Source organism: Phyllopteryx taeniolatus, chromosome 13 (assembly GCF_024500385.1).
Source record: "Phyllopteryx taeniolatus isolate TA_2022b chromosome 13, UOR_Ptae_1.2, whole genome shotgun sequence".
Classification (NCBI taxonomy): domain Eukaryota; kingdom Metazoa; phylum Chordata; class Actinopteri; order Syngnathiformes; family Syngnathidae; genus Phyllopteryx; species Phyllopteryx taeniolatus.
Window position 1 is genome coordinate 18482958 of NC_084514.1, and position 24357 is coordinate 18507314.

The following is a 24357-nucleotide window of genomic DNA, read 5'->3' on the forward strand; positions in this document are numbered from 1 at the left end:
AGAAGTCTCACTAAGCAGCATAGTAAGAGAAAGATGTTATTGAAAATTATTCTATTATTGTTTGTGGATTTGCTTGAACTGAGAGTTTGTGTGTGTGAGACAGTGCACACAATGTTAACTGTTGAAAATTACTGATATTATCATGTTGGTGTGGTTATTTTCATTAGATCTGGCTGAGCAGAGGTCTGTGTATGCGTGCATACATGATTAAAAGATGATGTTCATGTGTACCCGTGTATGTGGCTCTTTGCAGTAACACAGAAAAAAAAGTGGCTCTTAGTCTCTGACTAGTTGGCCACCCCTGATGTAGACAAACTAGACAAGAATGCAGGCATGACACCAAGGGAAACGCAAACTGCAGTAAAATGATCAAAATAAAAAGGAGATGGAAGGAAAGGCATTGACAAAACTGTTGATATGCAGAATATCTAAGAATAATAGTTCAATTTCACATTGAAACTTGAAACAAATTATAGACCGTAACAAAAAAAAAGGAAATGGAAATGTGCTTTTGACACGGTCACATTCTCCAATCACACTTGAACAATGACGTCATGTTTGAAAAATGGGAAAAAAGAAATTGCTTCAAGTCTTTGTGAAGGTTGCGTATGAGACGCGCACGCTGTCAATCATCAACCAGAATGAACCAGGTTTGTTTTCATGCTGGAGGTCAAAAGTTGAGTTTTGTTTTGCGCAAATAAATCCTCACAATTCCCCTTGCGAGCTTTTTCTTTTTTTGGCTTTAGCCGCCTGTTCCAGTGGCAAACGAGCAGACCTTAGATTCCACAAGAGCAGATGCGAGTGTCAATAATTCAGCAGAGGCCCTGTGATGTTTTATTCAGACTTTGCTTTTCAGCAACGTGCAGTTGTATCCTCCCCGACAGGGTGAACACGTGTCCCAACAACTGCTCGGGTCGAGGCGAGTGCCGCCTGGCCGACGGCACGGGGGCGCCGCGATGCCAGTGTCGAGACGGCTGGAAAGGCGACGCCTGCAACGTGCCCTACTGCCCAGATGACTGCGGGTCCCCCGAGCGAGGGCGCTGCCGGGACAAGACGTGCGACTGTTCGCGCGGGTGGCAAGGTGAGCCAGCTGCTCCGATGCGACGGTCACGTGGCGTCTGAATCCCCTTATCAAAAAGTGGCCAAGAGTACTACGAAGCCATTGCAATTGAATGAAACCAGGAAGTAAAAAAGAATACAGCAATAAAGCAATAGAACCAACACTTCGGCTCATACCAGTCAGATAATATCCAAATCAAAGTCCTTTGTTCTTAAAATGCGTCTCCAACTACCAGACACAAATTCCTTGTGTGTTTTTGACATACTTGCCAAATAGAGGATTCTGATTCTGAGTCCTATGAATGGAACAAAAACAGAAATTGGCAATCTACCAAATAACATTGGTAAACTGCACTAAATATGGCTGAACACAAGGAGGTCCAAAGCAAAGTCTTTTCTTTTTTTTGAAATCACATTTAGGTCCCGACTGCTCCGTGTCCGTTCCCGCCGACTCGGGCTTCTGGAGCCGGGAAGCCTTCTCTGAGCCGGGCCTGGCCAGGGCCTCGCACAAGGCGGTGGTGGACCAGGGCGTCATGTGGGTCATCGGAGGATACGTCTTCAACGCCTCGGACTATCACATGGTCAAAGCGTGAGTCACAATCATAATCGGAATCGTAATGATGATAATAATAATAATAATAATAATGTTTTTGTTGTTGTTCTAGGTTTAATTTAAGCAGCAAGTCGTGGCTGACGCTGGACCCGTCCGTCAACACGGTCCCGCCACGATACGGACACTCGGTGGCGCTCTATGAGGTCAGTCCAAGTTATTCAAGCTAAGAAGAACTTTCGATATTTGATGTTCTGAAGATTGTTGAGGGCGCTTTGAGGTGGCAGGGAAGGAAAATGCCACATTGTTAATAGGGACATTCACTTTTACTGCACTTCACTCAGGGTTTTTTTCCCCTGGAAATGCCAATAAGATTCTCACCTCAAATGTGCAGGGGAGAAGGGGGTGCGCCAACTGTGTCAGCTTGTTGAAAAGGGCACCGGGCTTAAAAAATGTGGAATTTTTGGCCTTTCTTTTTTTTTTTTTAATGCGTGCGGTGTGTATGGAGACAGGCAGTGCTCCAACTCTGGTGCCTTGCTTCAAACGTTTTTCTTAAATTTTGGAGGACTGTGTGCGCACCCTGAAGGGATGGCGAGGGTGCATGGCTGAAAAGCTTTGGGACACTGACTAGTTTTCTTTAGGGTGTGCGCAGGTAGAGAGGGTGCGCCAACTTTGTTGGGAGGTTGAAGTGTGTATTTGGCTTAAAATGTTTGGGAATTTTTCCCCAAGAGGGGCTGCAAAAAGTGGCTGGTGGCTCAAGAAGTGTGAAATGTTTCCCTCTCCCACAGGGCAAAGTGTACATTTACGGCGGTAAGATTGACTCTACGGGGAATGTGTCCAGCCAGCTGTGGGTGTTCCACGTTCAGAACCAGACGTGGGTTCTGCTGAGCCCGCGCACTAAGGATCAATACGCCGTGGTGGGACACTCGGCCCACGTGGTGCCCCCCCTGCAGGAGGGCGACGCCCCCGTCATGCTGGTGCTCTTCGGACACTGTCCTCTCTACGGATACATGAGCTTGGTGCAAGAGTACAACATACGTAAGTTAGACAAGTCCAACTTTGGCACGCAGTTTCAGAAACTCGCCCACACAGTCTTTTAAGTTCAGCATACCATCTTGAAACTTCAGTTTACAGTCTTGAAACTTCATCATGCTGTCTTGAAACTGTCATACCATCTTGAAATGTTGGCAAACCATCTTGAGACTTTGGCATACAGTCTTCCAATTCTATTTATAGTCTTAAAACTTCAGCATGCTGTCTTGAAACTTTGAAATGTTATCTTGAAACTGTCATACCATCTTGAAACGTCTCCATACTGCCTTGAAACTTAAGCATACCGTCTTGATACTTCAGCGTACCATCTTGAAGTTTCAGGATCCCAACTTGAAACTTAGTCATACCAACTTGAATAATCTTGATACAACCTGAAACGTCATCATACCAACGTGAAGGTTCGTCAAACCATCTTGAAAGTTCGTCAAACCATCTTGAAACTTTGTCAAACCATCTTAAAATGTCATAATACCAACCTGAAACTTTGTCATACCATACCATCTTGAAGATTCATCAAACCATCTTGAAACGTCATCAAACCAGCATGAAAGTTTGTCAAACCATCTTGAAAGTTCGTCAAACCATCTTGAAATGTCATCATACCAACGTGAAAGTTCATCATACCATCTTTAAACTTCGTCAAACCATCTTGAAAGTTTATCAAATCATCTTGAAACTTTGTCAAACCATCTTGAAACTTCGTCAAACCATCTTGAAGCTCCGTCAAACCATCTTGAAACGTCATACCAGCGTGAAAGTTCGCCATACCATCTTGAAAATTAGTCAAACCATCTTGAAAGTTTGTCAAACCACCTTAAAATGTCATCATACCAACGTGAAAGTTCGTCATACCATCTTGAAAATTCGTCAAACCATCTTGAAACTTTGTCAAACCAACCTGAAAGTTCATCATACCATCTTGAAACTTCATCAAACCATCTTGAAACGTGAACGTTCGTCATACCATCTTGAAACATCGTCATACCAACCTGAAACTTCGTCATACCATACCATCTTGTAGATTCATCAAACCATCTTGAAACATCATCAAAAAAGCGTGAAAGTTCGTCAAAACAGCGTGAAAGTTCGTCAAACCATCTTGAAAGTTCGTCAAACCATCGTAAAATGTCGTCATACCAACTTGAAAATTCATCAAACCATCTTGAAACTTCGTCAAAGTATCTTGAAAGTTTATCAAACCATCTTGAAACTTTGTCAAACCATCTTGAAACTTCGTCCAACCATCTTGAAACGTCATCGTACCAGCGTGAAAGTTCGTCATACCAGCGTGAAAGTTCGTCATACCATCTTGAAACTTAATCAAACCATCTTGAAACTTTGTCAAAACACCTTAAAATGTCATCATACCAACGTGAAAGTTCGTCATACCATCTTGAAAATTTGTCAAACCATCTTGAAACTTCGTCAAACCATCTTGAAACTTTGTCAAACCACCTTAAAATGTCAATATACCAACGTGAAAGTTCGTCATACCATCTTGAAAATTCGTCAAACCATCTAGAAACTTTGTCAAAGCAAAATGAAAGTTCATCATACCATCTTGAAACTTCGTTAAACCATCTTGAAACGTCATCATACCAACGTGAAGGTTCATCATACCATCTTGAAACATTGTCATACCAGCACATTTTGACACGGATCTTCATTGCTTCTTTCCTCCCCGTGCAGACCGTAACCAGTGGAGCGTGGTGCCCACGGACGGGGCTCTGATCCAGGGCGGCTACGGGCACAGCAGCGTGTTTGACGCCGCCACCAGAGCCATCTACACGCACGGAGGCTACAAGGCCTTCAGCCCCAGTAAGTGCGGCCTTGCCGGAGACCTTTACCGGCTGGACGTGGACAGCAGGAAGTGGTGAGTGGACGGCGTGAACGGTGGCTGGCGAAATAGGGCGGTTTCCGTACTGTATCGGTCGCTGTTTTTTTTGTGCCAGGACCATCATGAGGGACAGCGGATTCTTCCGCTATCTCCACACAGCCGTGATTGTGAGCGGTACCATGCTGGTGTTTGGTGGAAACACGCACAACGACACCTCCATGAGTCACGGCGCAAAGTGCTTCTCTTCTGACTTTATGGCCTACAGCCTGGGTTGGTACACACAGAGCACCCCCGACGAACACCACGTACACGCGGGCACATCCCCTCTAACACCACGTGCACAGTCACAGCTCCCACTGCCAAGTAACACCCTTTCACACCACAACCATTAAACCAGTGATTCTCAAAGTGTGGTACGCAGGTTCTCTCTCGTCTATGCGAAATGATGAATTTGTCTTGTAAGATTCTGAGCTGTGGGTCGTGGCAGACCCACTGCTTGTCACATGCAAAAAATTCCCCCCTAAAACAGAACTTTTTTTTCTTGAAAAAAAATCTTTTTTTAACTTGGATCATAACATTTTTGTCATAAAAATAGTATTTCATGAAAAAATATTTTTTCCCAAAGTAAATGAATGACTGCCTTCTCGTAAAGATTACGATTCCCCCCCTATATATGGTATAATTTTCTTGGGGAAAAAATGGCAATTTTTCACAAGGTCATGTTTCATCCAGTAAAATTGACCTTTTTTTTCTTTTTCCTAATTCTGACAACTTTTTTCCATGTCTGTTTTCCCTAAAAATTGGGCTTTTGAAAAAAATATGAAATGTTTATTTTGAAACTTTTATTTAGGCACAATTCTTTATGGTATGTACTGTTTAATTGAATCATTTGAGGACAGTTTTTTTTTTTTTTTATGTTAAGACTCCATAATGTCACAGTGGCTTTCAATATTATTAATTGTACTTTTAAAGAATAAAACCTGCCTTGTTTTGATGAACACAATACTGTATTTTAATGTCGATTAAGATGGTGGTACTTGGAGAGCTAAGAATCTTTGTAGGTGTCAAATATTTGAGAACCACTGCAATAAACCATGTACGGTAGACCCTGTCACAGCCCCACGAATGCCACATACACAACCACCAACACCATTCTTACGTTTGCATTGCAGACTTAACCTCAAAACTGGGAACTTTAGGAATGCAAATGAAAACATGATCCTGCTAGGGTTATGGTACTTCTGCAAGTTCTAAGAGCCTTTGGGACTGTAGCGCTGAACATATATGATTGCAACCCTTCAGTTACAGGAACTACCTGTAGCAAAAACTAAGTTCCTGGAACTGTATACTTGCTTTATGGTTTGACATCAGGAACTTTTCTCGGTAACTAGAAACTTTTGAAGGACAATCTTGTGTTTGAACTGCAGAAGCTACTGTTGTTACAGGGTAATTAATCTGGTCCAGCCTTCACTCAGTTGGACTTTGGAAGAGTCCAGGAACCTTTGGAACAGCTCTGCTCTAACTGGAACCTTTTAGTACCAGGAACTACATGTAGCAAAAACTGTTCCTGGAACTTTAGGGGTCATCCTCATTAGCTGACTATTTGCTAATTACGCTAATTGCCTCTCCTGGACAAGCTGCATCCGATCACCGTGCTGCATTTTTAAGGCCTTGCTTGACATTGCACCAATGACGTCATAGGACTCACACAGCCTGCAGTACCGCCTTTTCACACCAGATGGCAGGTTTACCTTTGTACAGTGGATGACGCAATGATGCTCGGCTCTAATTTAGCAGCAGCTTTCAGACACATTTTTTAATATTAACATGACGTGGGGGAAAAAAAAACGTAATTGTAATGTTTCTTTTTTTTCCGCAGCATGCGACGAGTGGACGCCACTTCCACGACCAGAACTCTTTCACCACCCAAACCGCTTTGGCCACTCGGCGGTCGCCAGTGACGGGTACATATATAATACATAGAATATCATATTAATACATGTTTCTGCTGTGATTTTTCAGACGTGTGTAAGAAAAAAATAGGTCGAAAGCCTGTGTTAATAATCATCAACATCAATATTTTACATCAAGAAGACTTGATGCTGGGCCAGAGGGACGTCACAGGCTTTCTGGGTTAACTCGCTTTCTGAAACTTCATCACGCTGTCTTGAAACTTTGATCCATCTTCTCCATCTTAAAACTTCATCGCTCCGTCTTGAAACGTCATCGCTCAGTCTTGAAATTCTGTGCGAGTCTTGGATTTTTAAATTCTTATTTTTTTTTTTACTCAATCACTTGTAATGTGAATCATGTCACATTTTAATGATATCAATTTGTCTTGTGTGAGACTTTTTAAGGACTCGCGACAGCACATTTTCTCTCAATTAGCTCTTGGCTAATTATCACTCGGCTGGTTGTGACGACCCCAAGGTCGTTTTAGTCTCATCACTTTGCGTCCTCACAGCTGCTTGTCTGATACAAAACTTCCCAGTGAGAAGCCAGATGGCGTGCAATACGTTTGGAGCCGAGACGTACACCGGCAAGGACGAGCGACAAAATTATAATTCAATTAATCATATGTAGAAATGAAAATGAATTATTTTATGAGAATAGTTTTTCCACATTCACCTTGTTAAATATCGGCTTGATTTATCAAAAATAAAAGTATGTTAGTAAAATTAAACTTAACATTTTAAGTACATTTGTTATTATTATTAAATAATTGGTTGCAATATAATTGTAGAGAGAAAAAATTAAAATGATCATCAACTATTTTATTAGAATACACTAAATATCCTTTACATTATATTTGTCATTCGGAATTAAATAATCATTTAATTGGTTTATTGGAAATAAACAAATATATCAGTAAAAATGTTTTACCTATCCATTCGTTTTATTTAAGTAATGAGTTTATATATGATAATTACATTAATTATAAATAATAACATAAATAGAATTGTTTTATTAAATAGTTTATTCATTTATCTCTTTAAATGGTTGCTTTATTAACAAAACATTTTTTTTTACATGTACAGCACATTCAGCAACTTTTGTCTTTATATTATTGAATTGCTTATTTACAATAATTTATAAATACAATTTTAAATATTTTAAAATAGCTATTAAAATAAACTATTTTATCATATCAAATAAAACATTTGAATTATTGTAGTATTAAAATAATTTTATAATTAACTAATTTTATATATAATACACATATATATATATATATATATAGAGAGAGAGAGATACATCAATTTGTATTTATAATTTAATTATAGTTTACAATTTATTCAATACAATAAATACTAAATTGTTGAATATGTATATAAAATTGTTCATTTTGTAATTTACGGTAAATCAACTAACCAATTGTTTAATGAGATCAATGAAGACAAATAAAAATGAGTAAATGCGTGTTAAAAAAAAAAAGTAAACTAGTTTACTTTTAATATAATAATTTTGTTTTAATTTGAATATTTTTGTTCCTCAAATCCAACATTTTGCACCTATTCGATATGTATTTACCGCTTTGATTGTTTAAAATTTTCTCTTGCTGCTTGCAGGGTGATGTACGTGTTGGGAGGCTTCAACAGTCTTCTTCTGAGTGACGTTTTGTCGTACACAAGTCCCCGCTGCGCCGCCTTCTCCACGGCTGCCTCCTGCTTTCAGGCTTCTCCGGGCCTCCACTGCGTGTGGAACGACACCCGGGCGTCGTGTCTGCCCTGGAAGGGAAACCCCAACACAGAGCAGCAGCAGATGCCCGCGTCCTGCAACACCAGATCCTGTAGGTGGCGCCGCAAAGCCTGTGTTTTGAGTAGACGCGTTGTTACACTGTAAATTACATTCACGAAAGCAGCTTGAAACTTCGTCATATCGGCTTGAGATTTTGGAATACTATCTTTATGTGTTGGTTTACAACTTCATACGGTTTAGCATCTTTGGCATACCGACTTGAGACTTGGGTGTGCTGTCTTGAAACGTCAGCATGCCGTCTTGAAATCTGAGCTTCCAGTTTTGAAATTTCATAATACAGTCTTGAATCATGTCATGTCATCATGAAAGCCGTCTTGAAACTTTCACATGCTCTCTGGAAGCTGAAGCTTGCGATCTCGAAACTTGGGCCGAAAGTCCGAAAACGACAAAATCCGGTCTTGAAACTTCATCATGTCGTTTTGAAATGTTGTCAAACTGTCATGATGGCAACCTTGAAACTTTGACATACAGTCTGAAACTTGAGAATGTTGTCTTGAAACTTCAGTTTACTGTTTTAAAACTTTACCTCGTCCTTGCAATTTTTAAAGCTACTCTCCCCCGTGACCCGACCTCGGATAAGCGGTTGAAAATGTCTGGCTGGTAATGATAGATAATAATAAAAAATAAGAACAATAATTATCCCAAAATTTCTAATTTTCCAAGGGCTAACTGAATAAATATGCTGTTACAAAGTACAATCACGAACTGCAACTTAATAGAAGCAAATGCAGTTTATGCATAAAATGCAATAACATTAGGCTGCCGGCACTGGCTTTTCATTTGAATGCATTTTAAATGTAAATAAATCGCAGACGATCAGGCTCATTTAATCGTGGCAGCCAAAATCACGATCACAATTACAATTCGATTAATTGTGCAGCCCCAGCATACTGTCTTGAAACTCCGACTTGACTTGAAGTCTTGATCCGCTCGCCTCCCAGATGCCGACAACGAGCGCTGCGACCAGTACACGGACTGTTACAGCTGCACTGCCAACACCAACGGCTGCCAGTGGTGCTCCGTGCAGTGCGTCTCCCTGGGAAGCAACTGCACCTCCGTCTCGGTAGCAACCGCAACACACGACCCAATCAACACCACCACAACTACGTGATGTTCATGTTGTGCTTTGCTCTGTGGGTCTTTTCTCCAGGGACCCGTGGCGGACTTTGACGGCTGCCCTAAAGACAACCCGTCCTACGTGTGCAAAAAGAAGACCAGCTGCAAGAGCTGCGCCGCCGACCAGAACTGCCAGTGGGAACCGCGCAACCAGGAGTGCATCTCGCTGCCTGGTAACCACTCCGACGTTGTTGAACCAAGATGTGGCTATCACCCAGCGCAGAATGATGCTAACTATGCTAACAGCCTCAGTTGTGAGACTTTAGGAATTTTGACGAAACGACAGTGGCTCATCTTATAATTTACATGAATTTAAATTAATCAATTCACTCAATTCTCTAACTGCTTTCTAAAAATTGGGACGAGGATTTGTGATTGAGCAACAGTTGCAATTTTTTTTATAAATGTACTGCCAAACAGTACAATTTCTTTGACGTGAGCCCTCAAGCAGTACAGCTCTCTTAGTTTCGGTACAGCATGACGTTATCTTGCGGTTATAAAAAATGTTCGGTGGATTTACACAGCCAGCGCCATATCGCAAAAACACACAACACGTTTTGATTTACCATTCCAAACCGTACCGAACTCCGCGGGACCGCTGAAGAATTTCTCTTGAATAAAACTGCTTTCACGTTGGCAACTCAAGTGTGTTGTCTTGTGTTGCGTTGCAGAGAACGTGTGTGGCGAGAGCTGGCACCTGGTGGGCAACTCGTGCTTGAAGTTCCTGACGGCCAAGGACTCTTACGACAACGCCAAGCTGGCGTGCCGTAGCCACAACTCCGTACTGGCCTCCCTCACCACGCAGAAGAAGGTTGACTTTGTCCTCAAGGAGCTGCAGATCATGAGCGTGGTGGTAAGCCATCCCATCTTAAAACGTCCTTATATGGTCTTGAAACATTGTCATTCCACCCTTGAAAACTTCTAGGGGGTATAGGGTACATTTCAGCGTGCCATGGTGAAGTCATATCAATTTGCAAGGTCAGCATCCCATCTTGAAACTTCTATCTCATTCAGATAGATTGGCTTTAATAGTCATCTTGAAAGTTCGCCATGCCGTCTTGAAGTCATACCGCCTTAAAACATCAGCATCTTATCTCGAAACGTCACACCTTCTCGAAACTTCAGCATACAAGTTTCATATTTTGTCATCCACTCTGCAAAGGTCGTCATACCTTTTTGAAGTCGCAGTCTTGAAACTTCGCCATGCCGTCTTGAGGCCATGCCGAATTACAACACGATCATCCTGTCTTGAAACTCGTCAAGCGGTCTTGAAGCTTAGGCATACCATTTTCATGTTTCATTGGCACCTTACTGTCTTGAAACGTCCTCATGCCGTCTTGAAACTTCGCATTGCGGTCATGAAGACATACCGAATTTCGTCTAGAAACTTCATCACACTGTCTTGAAACTTTGTGATACTGTCTTGAAACTTCATCATGACGTCTTGAGATTTTGGCACACTATTTTCATATTTCATTGGCGACCTACCTTCTTCCAACTTTGCCTTACCTTATCTAACTCACTTTGTCTTGAAACGTCCGCATACCGCCTTACAATTTCATCATACTGTCTTAAAACTTCACCATACCACCTTGAAACTCATCATCTTGAAAATGTCAGCCTTGATAGTTTGTTATAACGTCTTGAAACTTCGCCATACCGTCTTGAGGCTACAGCATACGCAGACCATTTAAAGCCTTTACCATATCGTCTTGAGATTTTGTCATACATCCCTGAAATTTCGCCATAGCGTCTTGAAGTCACACAGTCTTTAAATGTCAGCAAACAGTCTTGAAACTTCCCCTTATAAAACGTCACACGATCCCGCAGGTCACGAGTGTGGTGGCGAGGTATGGAGAGATTTGGGTGGCAGGATTGGGGGCTGTCGACACCACGTTTAGCGCCCTTTCCAGACACGATCAATCAATCCCAGAATTGCACTGCAATGGATGTGCCGGAGAGAGTGTAATTGGAGCGCCGCTCCAGCGAGATGGAGCTCTTTTCTTTGTTTACCAGCGCAAAGGCTCCATGGAAATTGATTTGAAGATGGGACGGTTTGCCGATAGCGCACTTTTATCGCAGCGCTCAGCGCAGCCTGTGAAATTGATGGCGGGGCCAAGTTTCCTCTCACGTCCTTTTCTTGTTGTTGTTTAGTCGTCATAAGACCAAACCATCCAAGTGTATTTTTGGACTCGGAGCATCCCGGAATGTTCCACAATGTCCTGAAATGCGGAGCACTTCAGCGACGAGAGGCCACTTGACGAGCCGCTGTCAAATTCAGCGTACCGTTTGCTATGTCATCATACTGACTCGAAACTTCAGAATATCAATTGATAGTTTTGTCATATATCCTGAAACTTCGTCACACCTTCGTCTTGAACTAATACTCTCTTAAAACTGCATCATACAGTCTTAAAACATCATCATACTGTCTTCAAAAGTTGTCATTTGGTTTTGTCTATGAAACTTCATCATACCTCCTTGAAATTTCAGAATACATTCCATCTTGGAACGTTGTCATACCTTCTTGAACCGTCAGCGTATGGTCTTAAAACTTGGGCATCCCATCCTGAAACTTCAAAATTCGCCGTACCGTGTTGAAGTTGGAGTCTTAAAATGTCATCATACTACTTTGAAACTTTGTTTGTCTTGAAATATCAGAAACCTTGTCATATTTTCAAAGGTGGCATATTGTCTTGATATTTTGGAATGACGTCTTAAAAACTTTGCCATGGTGCCTTAATTTTTATTTCTCTGTATTCATACTGTATTGACATTTCGTAAAACTATCCTTAAATTTCAGCGTACTATTTTGTTTTGTCATATCTTCAAACCTCATTGGACCATCCTGTAAGTACACAGTATTAAAACATGAGTACTGGTACACATCTTAAAATCTTTGAACCTTCTTCACCATGTCGTATTGAAACTTTGTCGTACAGCCTTGAAATTTCACCATACCATCTTCAAGTCATACCGTTGTAAAATTTCAGGATACCCGCAGCAGTCATGACTGTTCTCCATACCATCTGAAAACTTCAGAATACATTTTGATATTTTCTCATACCGTCTTGAAACGTCATCACACTCTTGAAAGCAAGCCGTATTCAAACATAAATACAGTACACATCTTAAAATGTCATCCTGCCCGCTTGCAAGTTCATCATGTCGTCTTGAAACTTCGTCGTGACATCTAGAAATCATATTGGTTTAAAACATTAGCATAGCGTCTTAAAGCATCCCCATGCTCTCTTTGAAACTTGGCCATAGCATATTAAAAACGTCGTCATATCGCATATTCTTTTGCCGCAGTACAAGGCGATGGTGACTCCCTGGGTGGGCCTGCGTAAGATCAACGTGTCGTACTGGTGCTGGGAGGACATGTCGCCGTTCACCAACACGTCGCTGCAGTGGCTGCCTGGCGAGCCCAGCGACGCCGGATTCTGCGGCTACCTGGCAGAGCCCGCCTCCAGTGGGCTGAAGGCGCAGACCTGCATCAGCCCCGTCAACGGAAGCCTGTGCGAGCGGCCAGGTGGGGCCGCTGAATCACGCTGTGCTATGCTAATGGGCTAATTTCTGTAAAATTAGGATTAGGGAATTTTGACTGAGCAGCACTGGCTAAAAAGTCATTTTATACCAAGCGTTACAGTTTGGGGCTCTACTATTCTCTGAAAGTGTCATCGCTCATGTCATTCTATGTAGACAAACAAGCACAAACAATTACTCTTCTGTTCTTATTGTTCTGTACCAAACCGGACCACTTGGTGGAACTGCACCTCTCGTTAGCATGATTAGCATTCATCAAACGCGAATGCTTCTTTATTGTGGCGCTTGTTGCTGAACTTGAAAATGTCTCCTAACCAAAAGCTCCATTCCCACCAAGCGGTACCATTCAGTTTACTTTGATACGATATGTTGACCGGGTCAACTTCCTCACACTTATAGCTTACGCAGCTAGCAGCAGCACGCGTCAGGATTTGCCATTACAAAGCATACTGTATCGAAGCAGACAGCTTGGTGGAAACGGCAGCAGGAGTATGGTTCAGTTTACTTTGACATAGTTTGTTTTGTGTCAACTTCCTGTTGTTGACCCCATTAGCATCAGCATTTACAAAGCAGACATGACTCATCAGCATTTACCTTTCCAAACCGTACCCAGCCTAACTGGACCGCTTTGTGAAAGCGCAACAAGAGTTAGCGTGGTTAACATTATATCTACATGCGTTCTGTTTATGTCAACCAATTGGTCGTTTACGCCGCATTGTAGCTAAATTACAAACTGCGTTGTTAACGTCACCGAGCTAACGTGTTGCTGTGCCGTTTTTTTCCACAGCTAACCACAGCGCCAAACAGTGCCGGACGCCGTGCGCCATGCGCGCCACGTGCAGCGAGTGTACGAGCGGCAGCTCGGATTGTATGTGGTGCAGCAACATGAAGCAGTGCGTGGATTCCAACGCCTACGTTGCCTCCTTCCCCTTCGGCCAGTGCATGGAGTGGTACACCTTGAGCACATGTCCACGTAAGAAACTCTTGAAACTTTGCCATGCCATCTTGACGTACTGCTGTCTTAAAATGTCCGCATCCATCTAAAAATTTTGGCATACTGTTTAAAAACTTCGTCAAACTTCTTTAAATACTTTGTCTGCCATTCTTGGAACTTTGTCTTATCGTCTCGAAGTCATACTGCCCTGAAACTGTGCTGTACCGTTTTAAAACTTCTGTATACTGCCTTTAAACTTTGTCATACAGTCTTGAAACTTCATCATACCATCTTTTGCCATATCATCTTGAAGTTATACTGTCTTAAAATGTCTGCATATTGTCTTGAAACTTCGGCATACTGGCTTGAAACTCTTGTCATACAACCTTGGAATTTTGCCATTCTGTCCTGCAGTCATACCTTCTTAAACCGTCTTGAAAGTACGTTATACCATTGTGAAATTTGATCAACACGTCTTGAAACAATCATCGTCCCTTATGCAAACTTTGTCCCACCTTCTTAAAATTTCACCACGGTATCATGAAGTCATACGATCTTGAATTTTCTTCTTAGAAACTGTGTCACACCATCTTAACGATGTGTCACGCCATCTTGAAATTTCCCCACACCGGCTTGAAACTTTGTTTCACAATAATATCATCTTGAGCTCATTTTGTCCTAAGACTTGGCCATATTGTCTTACAACTCAGTCATAGGGTCTTGAAAGTTTGCCATGCCATTTTGAAAGTTCAGCATACCATTTCCAAACTGCCTTGAAACTTCGCCATGTCATCTTGAAGTCATATTGTCTTAAAACATCTCCACATTGTCTTGAAACATAATGTCCTGAACTACTCCTCCCTGTGAAGAGTGCTATAAAAATAAAATTTAAGTAGCTTCTTCAACCCTTGTCACACTGTATTAAAACTTGGGCATACTGTTTTGAAACTTTCTTCAACCGTCTGCAACTATACATGAAGAAATCATGCATATTGAGAGCAGATTTGATTATAAATTCTCTTTTGTGCTTGTAGCAGAGAACTGTTCCGGCTACCGTACGTGCGGCCAGTGTCTAGAGCAGCCGGGTTGCGGCTGGTGCACGGACGCCAGCAACACGGGCAAAGGCCAGTGCATGGAGGGTTCGTACCGGGGACCTTTCCAGACATCCGTGCCGGTGCCCTCCTCTCTGCCAGGCCTGCCCGCCAACCCGCCGCCTGCCCTCAATGCCAGCATGTGCCCCGGCGAGGCCTTCTACAATTGGTCCTTCATTCGATGCCCAGGTGGGACCTGCCGATGGACTTCCTAATCCTGTTTTCCATTAGGGAGAATTGCAAAGAATATTCAAGGAGTCCTCGTCCAAACGATAAAGAACAACATTGTTACCTTCCTAAAATAATGACTTTTTCTTTTCCATTTTATTTCAGGATACATTAAAAAAATGTATACTGAATATCATGGGTAGAATTGCATGATCGGTTCAACTGAGGGTTGAGGCGAGTTTAGCAGAGCTGGTCAGCATCATCAGATGATTTCGGCAAAAAAATATATTTTTGTCAAAAAAGGGCTTGGGTCAGAGATAATTTGCGAGTAATTGACCCTTCCCCCATATAAAAAAAATAAAATAAAAACAAGTATGATTGCCTACAAGTGCCAAAGGACTATTTTAAAATTAGACAGTACCGTGGCCTGGCTCAATGAAGCTCCTCCTCTCACTTCAACATAGTTCCTTGGCACCAAAATGCCACAGATGGTACCAATCGGTGGAGAAATGTGGAAGGAGGAGGCCCACGTGTGAAATGTCTGCATTAATCTGGGACTGTTGACGTGAAAAAAAATTTGTGAATTCTGGGAATTTGAAAAACAGTTCCTACGCGTGCTCGTTAGCATTCCCACAATAATTGCCACTTGTTCTCCTCTTCATGTCAGCGTGTCAGTGTAACGGGCACAGCCGCTGCGTCAACGAGAGCGTGTGTGAGAAGTGCGAGGACCTGACCGGCGGACGCCACTGCGAGAGCTGCATCTCGGGTTTCTACGGCGACCCCACCAACGGCGGCAACTGCCAGCGTCAGTAGGAAAGACTTTGAAACTAACATCAACGTGATTGGTTATTAACTTGGAACTCTTCTTCCCCCTTTGGTACAGCGTGCAAGTGTAACGGCCACGCCAGCATGTGTAACCCCAACAATGGCAAATGTTTTTGTACTACCAAGGGCATCAAAGGAGACCGCTGCCACCTGTAAGTGCAACCAGCGCACAAAATCTTCCCTTCATGGCCTCCATACTCATAACTAGAGGTGCAACATTTAGTCGATTAATCGACAACTTATCGATGATCCTATTCATCAACAACTATTTTGATAATTGAGTCATCATTTAGAGCCATTGTCCAACTTAAAATTGTCCAAATCCTCTGAAGCCAACAGCCTCTCAACAGTAAATATTGTAATAAGTGGGAACAAGCAACATGTTTGCCTATTTTCTGACAGATGTTACGGACCAAACCAGGAACTGAATCAGCATCAATGTATTGAAAAAAAAAAAAAATAACAGTCAGTTTAATCTATTGCAAAAATAGTCGTTATTTACCTTAGTATGAAAAACCTGTAATTGGCGGAGTTGGCCCAGAAGTTTGATACTATATATCAAACTAGTAGCCTTTCCGATTAAGTAGCGCTCGGTTTCAAGTCTTAGTGAGTACAACACTTGCCCTCGTGTGATATTGCGTTATTGTTGTTTACTTGGTTTTGTTTTATCATTAAACAATACCAAACAATACACACCAATAATTGGTTAATAACATTGTTTTGCAATGAACTTTAATGCAAAATAATTTCTTCTCTGATTCATCCATGGAATAATGGCTATAATAATGGATTCTAAAAATCTTTGATGGTGACGGCCCTTCTCCCGTCTTTACTGTCCACTATGTTGTCTTCGCCGCTCTTTGTCCGTCTTGCACTCTCACTCTTATCGTCCTGCATATTGTCACGGATTGTCGTCGTCCCCGCTGGCGTCCCAGCGGGTTCCGTCGTGGCGCGCCATTGTCATTTAATAAGCGCCATCAAACGGACGGCGGACGCTATTTCGAGGCCCAGCTTGACTTTCCCCGACCACGCGCCGCGAAGACCAGGCTTGCGCGCAGGGTGTCGGACATTATGCATTTGCTCATTAAAGCCTGTGGATGAATTGTGATTACTTTTTAACAAATGCATGCACACAGACACGCACACGTGCGCACATACACACAAAACAAACGCCATTAATGGTCATCTTCAGTGTTTTGGTTCGATGGAGCAGAATGAAGTAACAATGATGTTTGTTGTCCGTCCTTCATAACTTTGTTGTTGTTCATCATTTTTAATTTTGTGTTCCAGGTGTGAGCTAGAGAACCGTTACCAAGGCAACCCACTGAAAGGCACATGCTACTGTAAGTACCATTCAGAACACTCATTCCCTACCACTGTGCTGGGAAATGATCCAATTTCACTTAATTGGTCCGAAGATAATGGTTTATTTACGAAAAATAATGTCGGCTACAATCATGGAAAAAGAAATATTAGAGCATCCGTGTTTGTTCAGTTTCTTGTTCATTTTAATGCCTGGTCCCATACTGCAAGTCGGGGGCAATGCTAGCTTGGATGGCGCCCTGTGCGAGACCCCCCGATGGTGCCCCCCCCCCCTGAACCCCAGCCCCATCATCACCATTTCTAATACCAGTGTGGGCTGTCACAACCACAGTCCTCTCCCTTTTGCCAGAAATTAGAAATATGACAATTTCCTCATGGATTATAAAGTAAGTCTCTATCAATAATTACAGCCATATACAGAATGCTAGGTATGAAATAATTTAAAATGTGTCGAAATGAAAGTCTATTGCTACATGTATGTATGTACAGGCTGTGGACTGGCTCAGATTAGACGGATAAAATGTAAACCATCTGGGGCCAAAAACAGTTATAAGGCCGTTAAACAAAGAATCAAGTTTCATTCCTTTATTTGTACAGAAAATAAGTAAGTCACGGATAGGTCTGCAAACGGACATCAGTTCATCCAGTTAGGTCGGTGGGTCAAAAAAAAAAATAAAATAAAATTAGCACCAACTAACCACCTCTGGTACTCATTGGAGCACCAGACCAAAATGATGTGCACCCCTGCCCATATGAATGCCTACATCACAGGTGTCAAACTCAAAGCCCGGGGGCCGGACCTGGCCCGCCACATCATTTAATGTGGCCCGCGAAAGCAAATCATGCGCTTGAACTGCCTTGATTCTTGCTAAAATATGGAGGAAAACAATTAATTGTCATATGGAATAAATATTTCCAACCATGTTATTGTTACCAAAACTCTTTTTACAATACAGTAACTTTAACAATAGTTACAAAGTATTACCTTTGAATTTGGATTTGCAAACTATTCATCTATCAATTTGTTCTCTATTTAATAATATAAGCAGGTGATTCAATATTTATATGATTTCAAAATCTTAACGGCCTCTGAGAGAAAGCATAACTACAATGTGGCCCGCGACACAAATGAGTTTGACACCCCTGGCCTACATGAATAGTTAAAACTGTAAACATACTACAAACTGTGATCCAAAACACTTTATCATTTCAAACTCATCTTACATTTCCCTTAAAATAGATTATGGATGATTTGAATTCCATAAAGTACAAGTAAGTTAATGACTTGCACATGTGTGTCTGTCACTACCACTAACAACCCAGGCTAAATTTAGCACCGCCCCGATTTACAAAGCTTGTCACTTTAACATAATATCTTGACACCAATTACTACTTCCCTATTGAGCCTGGGCTTTGGTGCCATCTTGTGGTGCAATCTTACCTCATCACAGAGACAGCACAAAAAACGGCATTTTGTTTGGTGGTGTGCCGTGAGATTTTTCTAAAGTAAAATATTTGCGTTGGGTAACTGATTCAGACGTCGCTAATGGCAGCATGGGGTTGATGCTAACGTGTACTTACACTCCACTTTAATCAAAACGCCTCTCTTCGGGTTTGATGCCAGGGAGGCGTGACAAGAAGCAGATGGCGCTCATCTGCATTCAGAGTGCGACTGAAAGTCAATTGATGAAACTTTTTTGGAGGCCGCTTTTTCTTCCCGGGTAGTCATTTTCTTTTTATAGCGGCAGCAGCAGGTTAGCGTCAAGCATCTCATTAAGCCTGAGGGTCCGCGAACATAACGGTCTTCATTTTATACCTTCCAGGCGGGTGGCGGTCACCCAGTCTATTTCCCATTAAAATGATCTCGTACTGCAATCATAATACTGTAATACATTTTACATACACTCTGTACACCACAGACTACATCTCCAAGTGCTTACGGAAGGTGATTTTCTTTTTTTTTTTTTTTTTTTTTTTTTTTTAAATGACAAGTTAAAAATAATTTTTAAAATTACACTTAAAAATGGAGGAAAAATGTATATTAAAAAAGAAAATGACAACCACCCCAAAATACAAAATAAAACAAAAATATACAAATGAAAAAAAATGAAAGACATTTTTTTTAAAGTAAATTACAAAAATGATAAACAAAATAGGCATATTTAAGGTCTTATGGCCATACAAAAAAGTGCAAACTTGAATACAAATGTCAAAATTCAACCCGCTAATGCTTATGAATTGAAAGCAACTCGGACAGCCCTCATTTTTCCCGAGAGAATCATCCTGCTTACTGAAACTAACTTGACATTTGCATGATCTTCCAGCCCTGCAACAAGTGCAAACTTGAATAGATGTCATCATTCAGCCCTTCTAAAATGTCTGTTTTCTGAAAAAACACGACTGTCTTTGGAATCTTGGTCAGTAGGAACAAAATGCACATTTGCATGGTTTTGCGGCAGTACAACAATTGCAAACTTGAGCAGACACCTCATGATTGAATCCCTGTAACATTTACGTCTTATAAAATTAAAGCGACTTTTGACTTATCTTGTCTTCAGAAGAACTACATACATCTTGGTCACTAGAAACAAAAATATACGTTTGCATGGTCTTACAGCTGTGCAACAACTGCAAACTTAAATAGACACATCATGATTGAATCTCCCTCACATTTAAGACTCATGAAATCAAAGTGATTGACCACCTCGTCTTTGGAAGAGCTTCATCTTGTTCCCTCGAAACAAAAGAGACATTTGCATGGTCTTACGGCTATACAAAAAAGTGCAAATTCGAAGAGAAAAATCATAATTGAATCAAAGTACCATTTATGTCTTATGAAATTAAAGCAGCATAGACGTACCTCCCGTCTTCAGAAAGCTACATCTTGTTCACTCGAAAGAAAAGTAGACATTTGCATGGTCTTACAGCTGTGCAACAAGTGCCAAAAATCTGAATAAACATATCGTAATTGAATCTCTTACAAAATTTAACTGAGTTGGACATAACCCGTCTTCAGAAAGCTGCATCTTGGTTATTAAAAACATAAGTAGATATTTGCGTGGTCTCAACAAGTGCAAAATATTTTGTATTTTTTTTTTTGTCAACCTCAGACACCCTGCTGATTGACTACCAGTTCACCTTCAGCCTGTCTCAGGAAGACGACCGCTACTACACGGCCATCAACTTTGTGGCCACGCCGGAGGAGGTGAGTCGTACCTGTTGCGCTTTTTGCTCTCTTTAGCGCCACCCGTTGCTTGGGAATACAATTTCCGTTTCTTCCCTCTTCAAGCCAAATCGAGATTTGGACATGTTCATCAACGCGTCCAAGAACTTCAACCTGAACATCACCTGGGCCGCCAGCTTCACAGGTAAGCGCCTAATGAATGAGTTTAATTAGTTAATTTATGGATTAAGCGGCTAAATGCTAACGTGTATTTGCTGTTCGTTGTTGATGTCCAGCGGGTACGCAGAGCGGCGAGGAGATTCCCATCGTGTCGCGCAGCAACATCAAGGAGTTCAAGGACAGCTTCTCCAACGAGAACTTCGACTTCCGCAACAGCCCCAACATCACCTTCTTCGTCTACGTCAGCAACTTCACCTGGCCCATCAAGATACAGGTTGAGTCGCCCAAACCGTTTTCCCATAAAAAATTGAGCTACTATTTTAATCATGATGATGACAAAATGACAAACTATAAACATAAATTAAAAAAAAGATACAATAATTAACATAAATTAATACAAATAAAAGAAATGAACTGGTATAAAAAATAAAACTATAAAACATTTGATGAAACATAAAAACAAATAGACCATGACAAAAATAAATAAATAAAATGAACATAAGATGACCAAATAAATAAAAAAAGATCATGATTAAAAAATTAAATTAAGAACGTGACAAAGAAAAGTAAAGAAATAACTTGACTGAAATTAATTGCAAATAAAAAGAAAATAAGAAATAAAAACTAGAAAATTACAAACATGCAAATGACGAAGAGAAATGAATAGGAATATCACCAAATAGTTGAAAATAAAATTACAATAACAAAATTTATAAAATAAATTGATTAAAAAATACAAATGAAGAAAATGACGGAAAATTAAATGACATCAAATAAAAAGGAAAATGAAAAATACAAACAAAAAATGACAAAAAAATCAAATGTCACAAAAAATAAAAATAACATGAAGAGTAAATTAGTAAAGAAAATTACATAAAATACAAATAAAAAATCACAAAAAACAGGACAAGAAAATACAAAGAATTAAGAGTGTGTGCGTGCTTATGTGCATTTGTAACAAGGGCAATAAGGCACCACTTCTCGAGAGGCATATACTGCTAATGAAGTTAATATTGGACTCATAAAACAAATAAATTAGCCATAAAACTTTAAAATCAGGTTTACGTGAGACATGCTTTGGGTGGTGCACTCTCTTACTTACACTTAATTAGGTGCACGTGTAGCATCTATTGAGATCTAACACAAGTTGTGTTTTGACCCAGCTCTTGCATTGGCTCTTACTTGCTGTACCTAATGTTTTGTCCTGTGAGTGTCTAAATGATCTCGGGGTCCTTTTCCTTGTAGCGTTGACTTGAGGCTTGTGTTTGTTTTGCGTTGGAACGTGAAGCACATGAATAGGATTCTTGTCTGCACTCGTGCGGTCGCGCTTCAATGTGCGTCTTTATGCCTCACATGGCGGGAGCACTTTGCGTGTGTTCGCGAGTGGCTAGCGTGGCTTGAGCCGTTGACATTGCCAGCAAATCCAACCTCTGCCTTTGATTTTGCAGAATAACTAAGTTATGCCGGCATGCAATTTTTCCAGTTCAACTCCTGTGATTCCGGCCAAACACGGCGGGGTTTTACCACCGTCAGAACTCTTCCAGGAGAGATCTGAAATGTGGTAAATTTTGACACGAGGATTATGTTTTGGATAAAATCGGGAAGAGCACAATGGCAACGTGAGGTTTGCAACTCAAAGATGCGACAATAACTGCGACATCTGTTGTCATGCGTCTCTGTAAAACCTACTAAGACAGGTAAGCTACGTTAACGTCACACCGATAGCTGGTCAAACATTAACCAAGCTTATTTTCGGTTATGGCCTTAATGGAGAAGATAAAGTAACAGACAGTGAGGAGAATGGTTCGGGACCATTACAGTAAATTTGATGATGATTTTAGAGGTCCGACAATTGATCGATTAATTGACAACTTATAGAATATACTATACTATCTTGATAATCGATTAATCATTTAAAGTTTTAACTTTAAATTGTCCAAATCCTCTGATTTCAGCGTCTCGACTGTAAATATTCTCAGATTTTTGCAATCTGCCGTAAAAGCAGACTGATTATATTTGTGTTTAATAAAAATAAGACATTTGCAAGCATCTGCTTTTAGTTTGGAAAACTGATCAACATTTTCCCAATGGCATCCCTATTTTCTGACATGTTATGTACCAAACCTGTCACGGGACAAGTGTGCCTTGGGACCAGCACACCTGGAAAGTTGGAAAGGACTTTAATAATCCGTTTGTGATCAACTGTGACAGGTCATATCAAAGCCAGCATTCAGTGCAGTTCGCGTCTCAGTTGAGAGGGTCAGGCTTTGAAGATGGCTTGGTCTTGACAAAGACGATGCTATGGTACGTAATCCACAGATAGCAGGTCTGTAAATTCTCCGATTTCACTTTTGTCTTAATCCAAGATTCAGAGAGAGCTGAACACGGAACTCGCACTCGTAGCAGAATCTCCAACATCCACGGCGACAGGAACAGGCAAACGTCAAAAGGAAGAACTCTCACTCGGTCATGTTGTAACATCCTGCTTGTATCTTGGTCAAATACTTTCATACCGATTGCATCATCAACATGGAATATGACAAAAAGAAAGAAAATGATAAAAAGAAAAAGTTGTGAAAAAATGTAATCACAGAGAAGAAAGTGAGGGGGGGAAATTACATTGACTATGACAAAAAATAAAGACTAACTCAAAATAAAAACAAAAGAAAAAATATCAAATTACAGAGAATGAAGAAAATGCCAAACCATAAAGATAAAGAACATGACAATGAAATGAAAATTGTGTTGAATGCACGGATGGATAGATGACCATATAAACGGAATGTCGCTTTCACACAGACACACTGCATCCTGGATTAGATGCATTTGTTGTAGCGTATAAAACAATTGTCAGATGGCGCTCCCCTCCCCATTCTGGTTAAAAAACACTCTTGACCTATAACATAAAACCATACATAAATAGCTTTATGGCACATCAAACGTTCATAAACTAATCCCACATGTTTGGATGCTAATCCCGCTTTTGCTGACGAATCAATAGCAGCCGCGCTGAAGAGTTGTCACTGACGGCAGCCGCAGGTACATAACGCTGCCAGTGCGGGGCGCTGTGGTGTTGTGGTGGTAGCGAGGGTTTTGATGTGCGCTGGGTGGGGGGGGGCTACGATCGGCTATGAGGTGTGGGGAGGATTAGAGGCACACTTCCATGGCAATCTTGATTAAGGAGCTTGTCGTTAATACAATTGTTTTTGTCATGATTGACTTTTTCTTCTGCTCGCCGCATGTCAACACACAAACACACACATACAGATACATGCACACAAATGCACTCTCACACAAACACACATCCAAATACATATAGCCACACACAGACAGACGCACACATGCACGTATTTACTCACAAATGTGGTCTCGCGTGTGCACGCATACACACACACACACACACACGCTATTGTGCAGCTCACGTAAACCTGTTCGCAGCAATACCATTGATAGCACATATACAGTATGTATGTACTGTATCTCCTCTAATAGTCGACAGGGTTAGGGTTTCAATTTCGGGTTTGAAGATGACAATTTTTGAGTTTCAAATTACGGGTTCAAACTAGGGGTTCGTGACACCGATCTTATTTCAAGGTATCGGGTACTCGTGACGACTGCCCATACGAGCCACCGACACTCAAGGCAAACAAATCAGACATTAAGTGCTCCTCGCCAGTAGTTGGCGCTACACTGCGGCATTTTGACACATCTGCGATTCATCGTGTGTTAGAAAGAAGAAAGGTCTATGTTCAC

General features: G+C 41.2%; 1 protein-coding gene across 3 annotated transcripts in view; it reads left to right on the forward strand.

Moving 5' to 3' along the window:
* Positions 1 to 24357, forward strand: part of atrn (attractin) — a 49108-nt gene that overhangs the window by 6219 nt on the left and 18532 nt on the right. For all 3 annotated transcript variants that reach the window (XR_009791634.1, XR_009791635.1, XM_061796110.1), the window contains exons 5-24: positions 885 to 1081; positions 1480 to 1648; positions 1725 to 1815; positions 2398 to 2647; positions 4352 to 4535; positions 4615 to 4769; positions 6379 to 6463; positions 8069 to 8289; positions 9200 to 9321; positions 9409 to 9547; positions 10046 to 10227; positions 12687 to 12906; positions 13708 to 13893; positions 14889 to 15134; positions 15781 to 15918; positions 15997 to 16090; positions 17229 to 17281; positions 20372 to 20466; positions 20551 to 20629; positions 20721 to 20878. Coding sequence is in view for 1 of the 3 variants with exons in the window: in XM_061796110.1 (XP_061652094.1) it covers positions 885 to 1081; positions 1480 to 1648; positions 1725 to 1815; positions 2398 to 2647; positions 4352 to 4535; positions 4615 to 4769; positions 6379 to 6463; positions 8069 to 8289; positions 9200 to 9321; positions 9409 to 9547; positions 10046 to 10227; positions 12687 to 12906; positions 13708 to 13893; positions 14889 to 15134; positions 15781 to 15918; positions 15997 to 16090; positions 17229 to 17281; positions 20372 to 20466; positions 20551 to 20629; positions 20721 to 20878 (3064 nt within the window). In the remaining 2 variants the exon portion in view is untranslated. The remainder of the gene's footprint in view (positions 1 to 884; positions 1082 to 1479; positions 1649 to 1724; positions 1816 to 2397; positions 2648 to 4351; positions 4536 to 4614; positions 4770 to 6378; positions 6464 to 8068; positions 8290 to 9199; positions 9322 to 9408; positions 9548 to 10045; positions 10228 to 12686; positions 12907 to 13707; positions 13894 to 14888; positions 15135 to 15780; positions 15919 to 15996; positions 16091 to 17228; positions 17282 to 20371; positions 20467 to 20550; positions 20630 to 20720; positions 20879 to 24357) is intronic.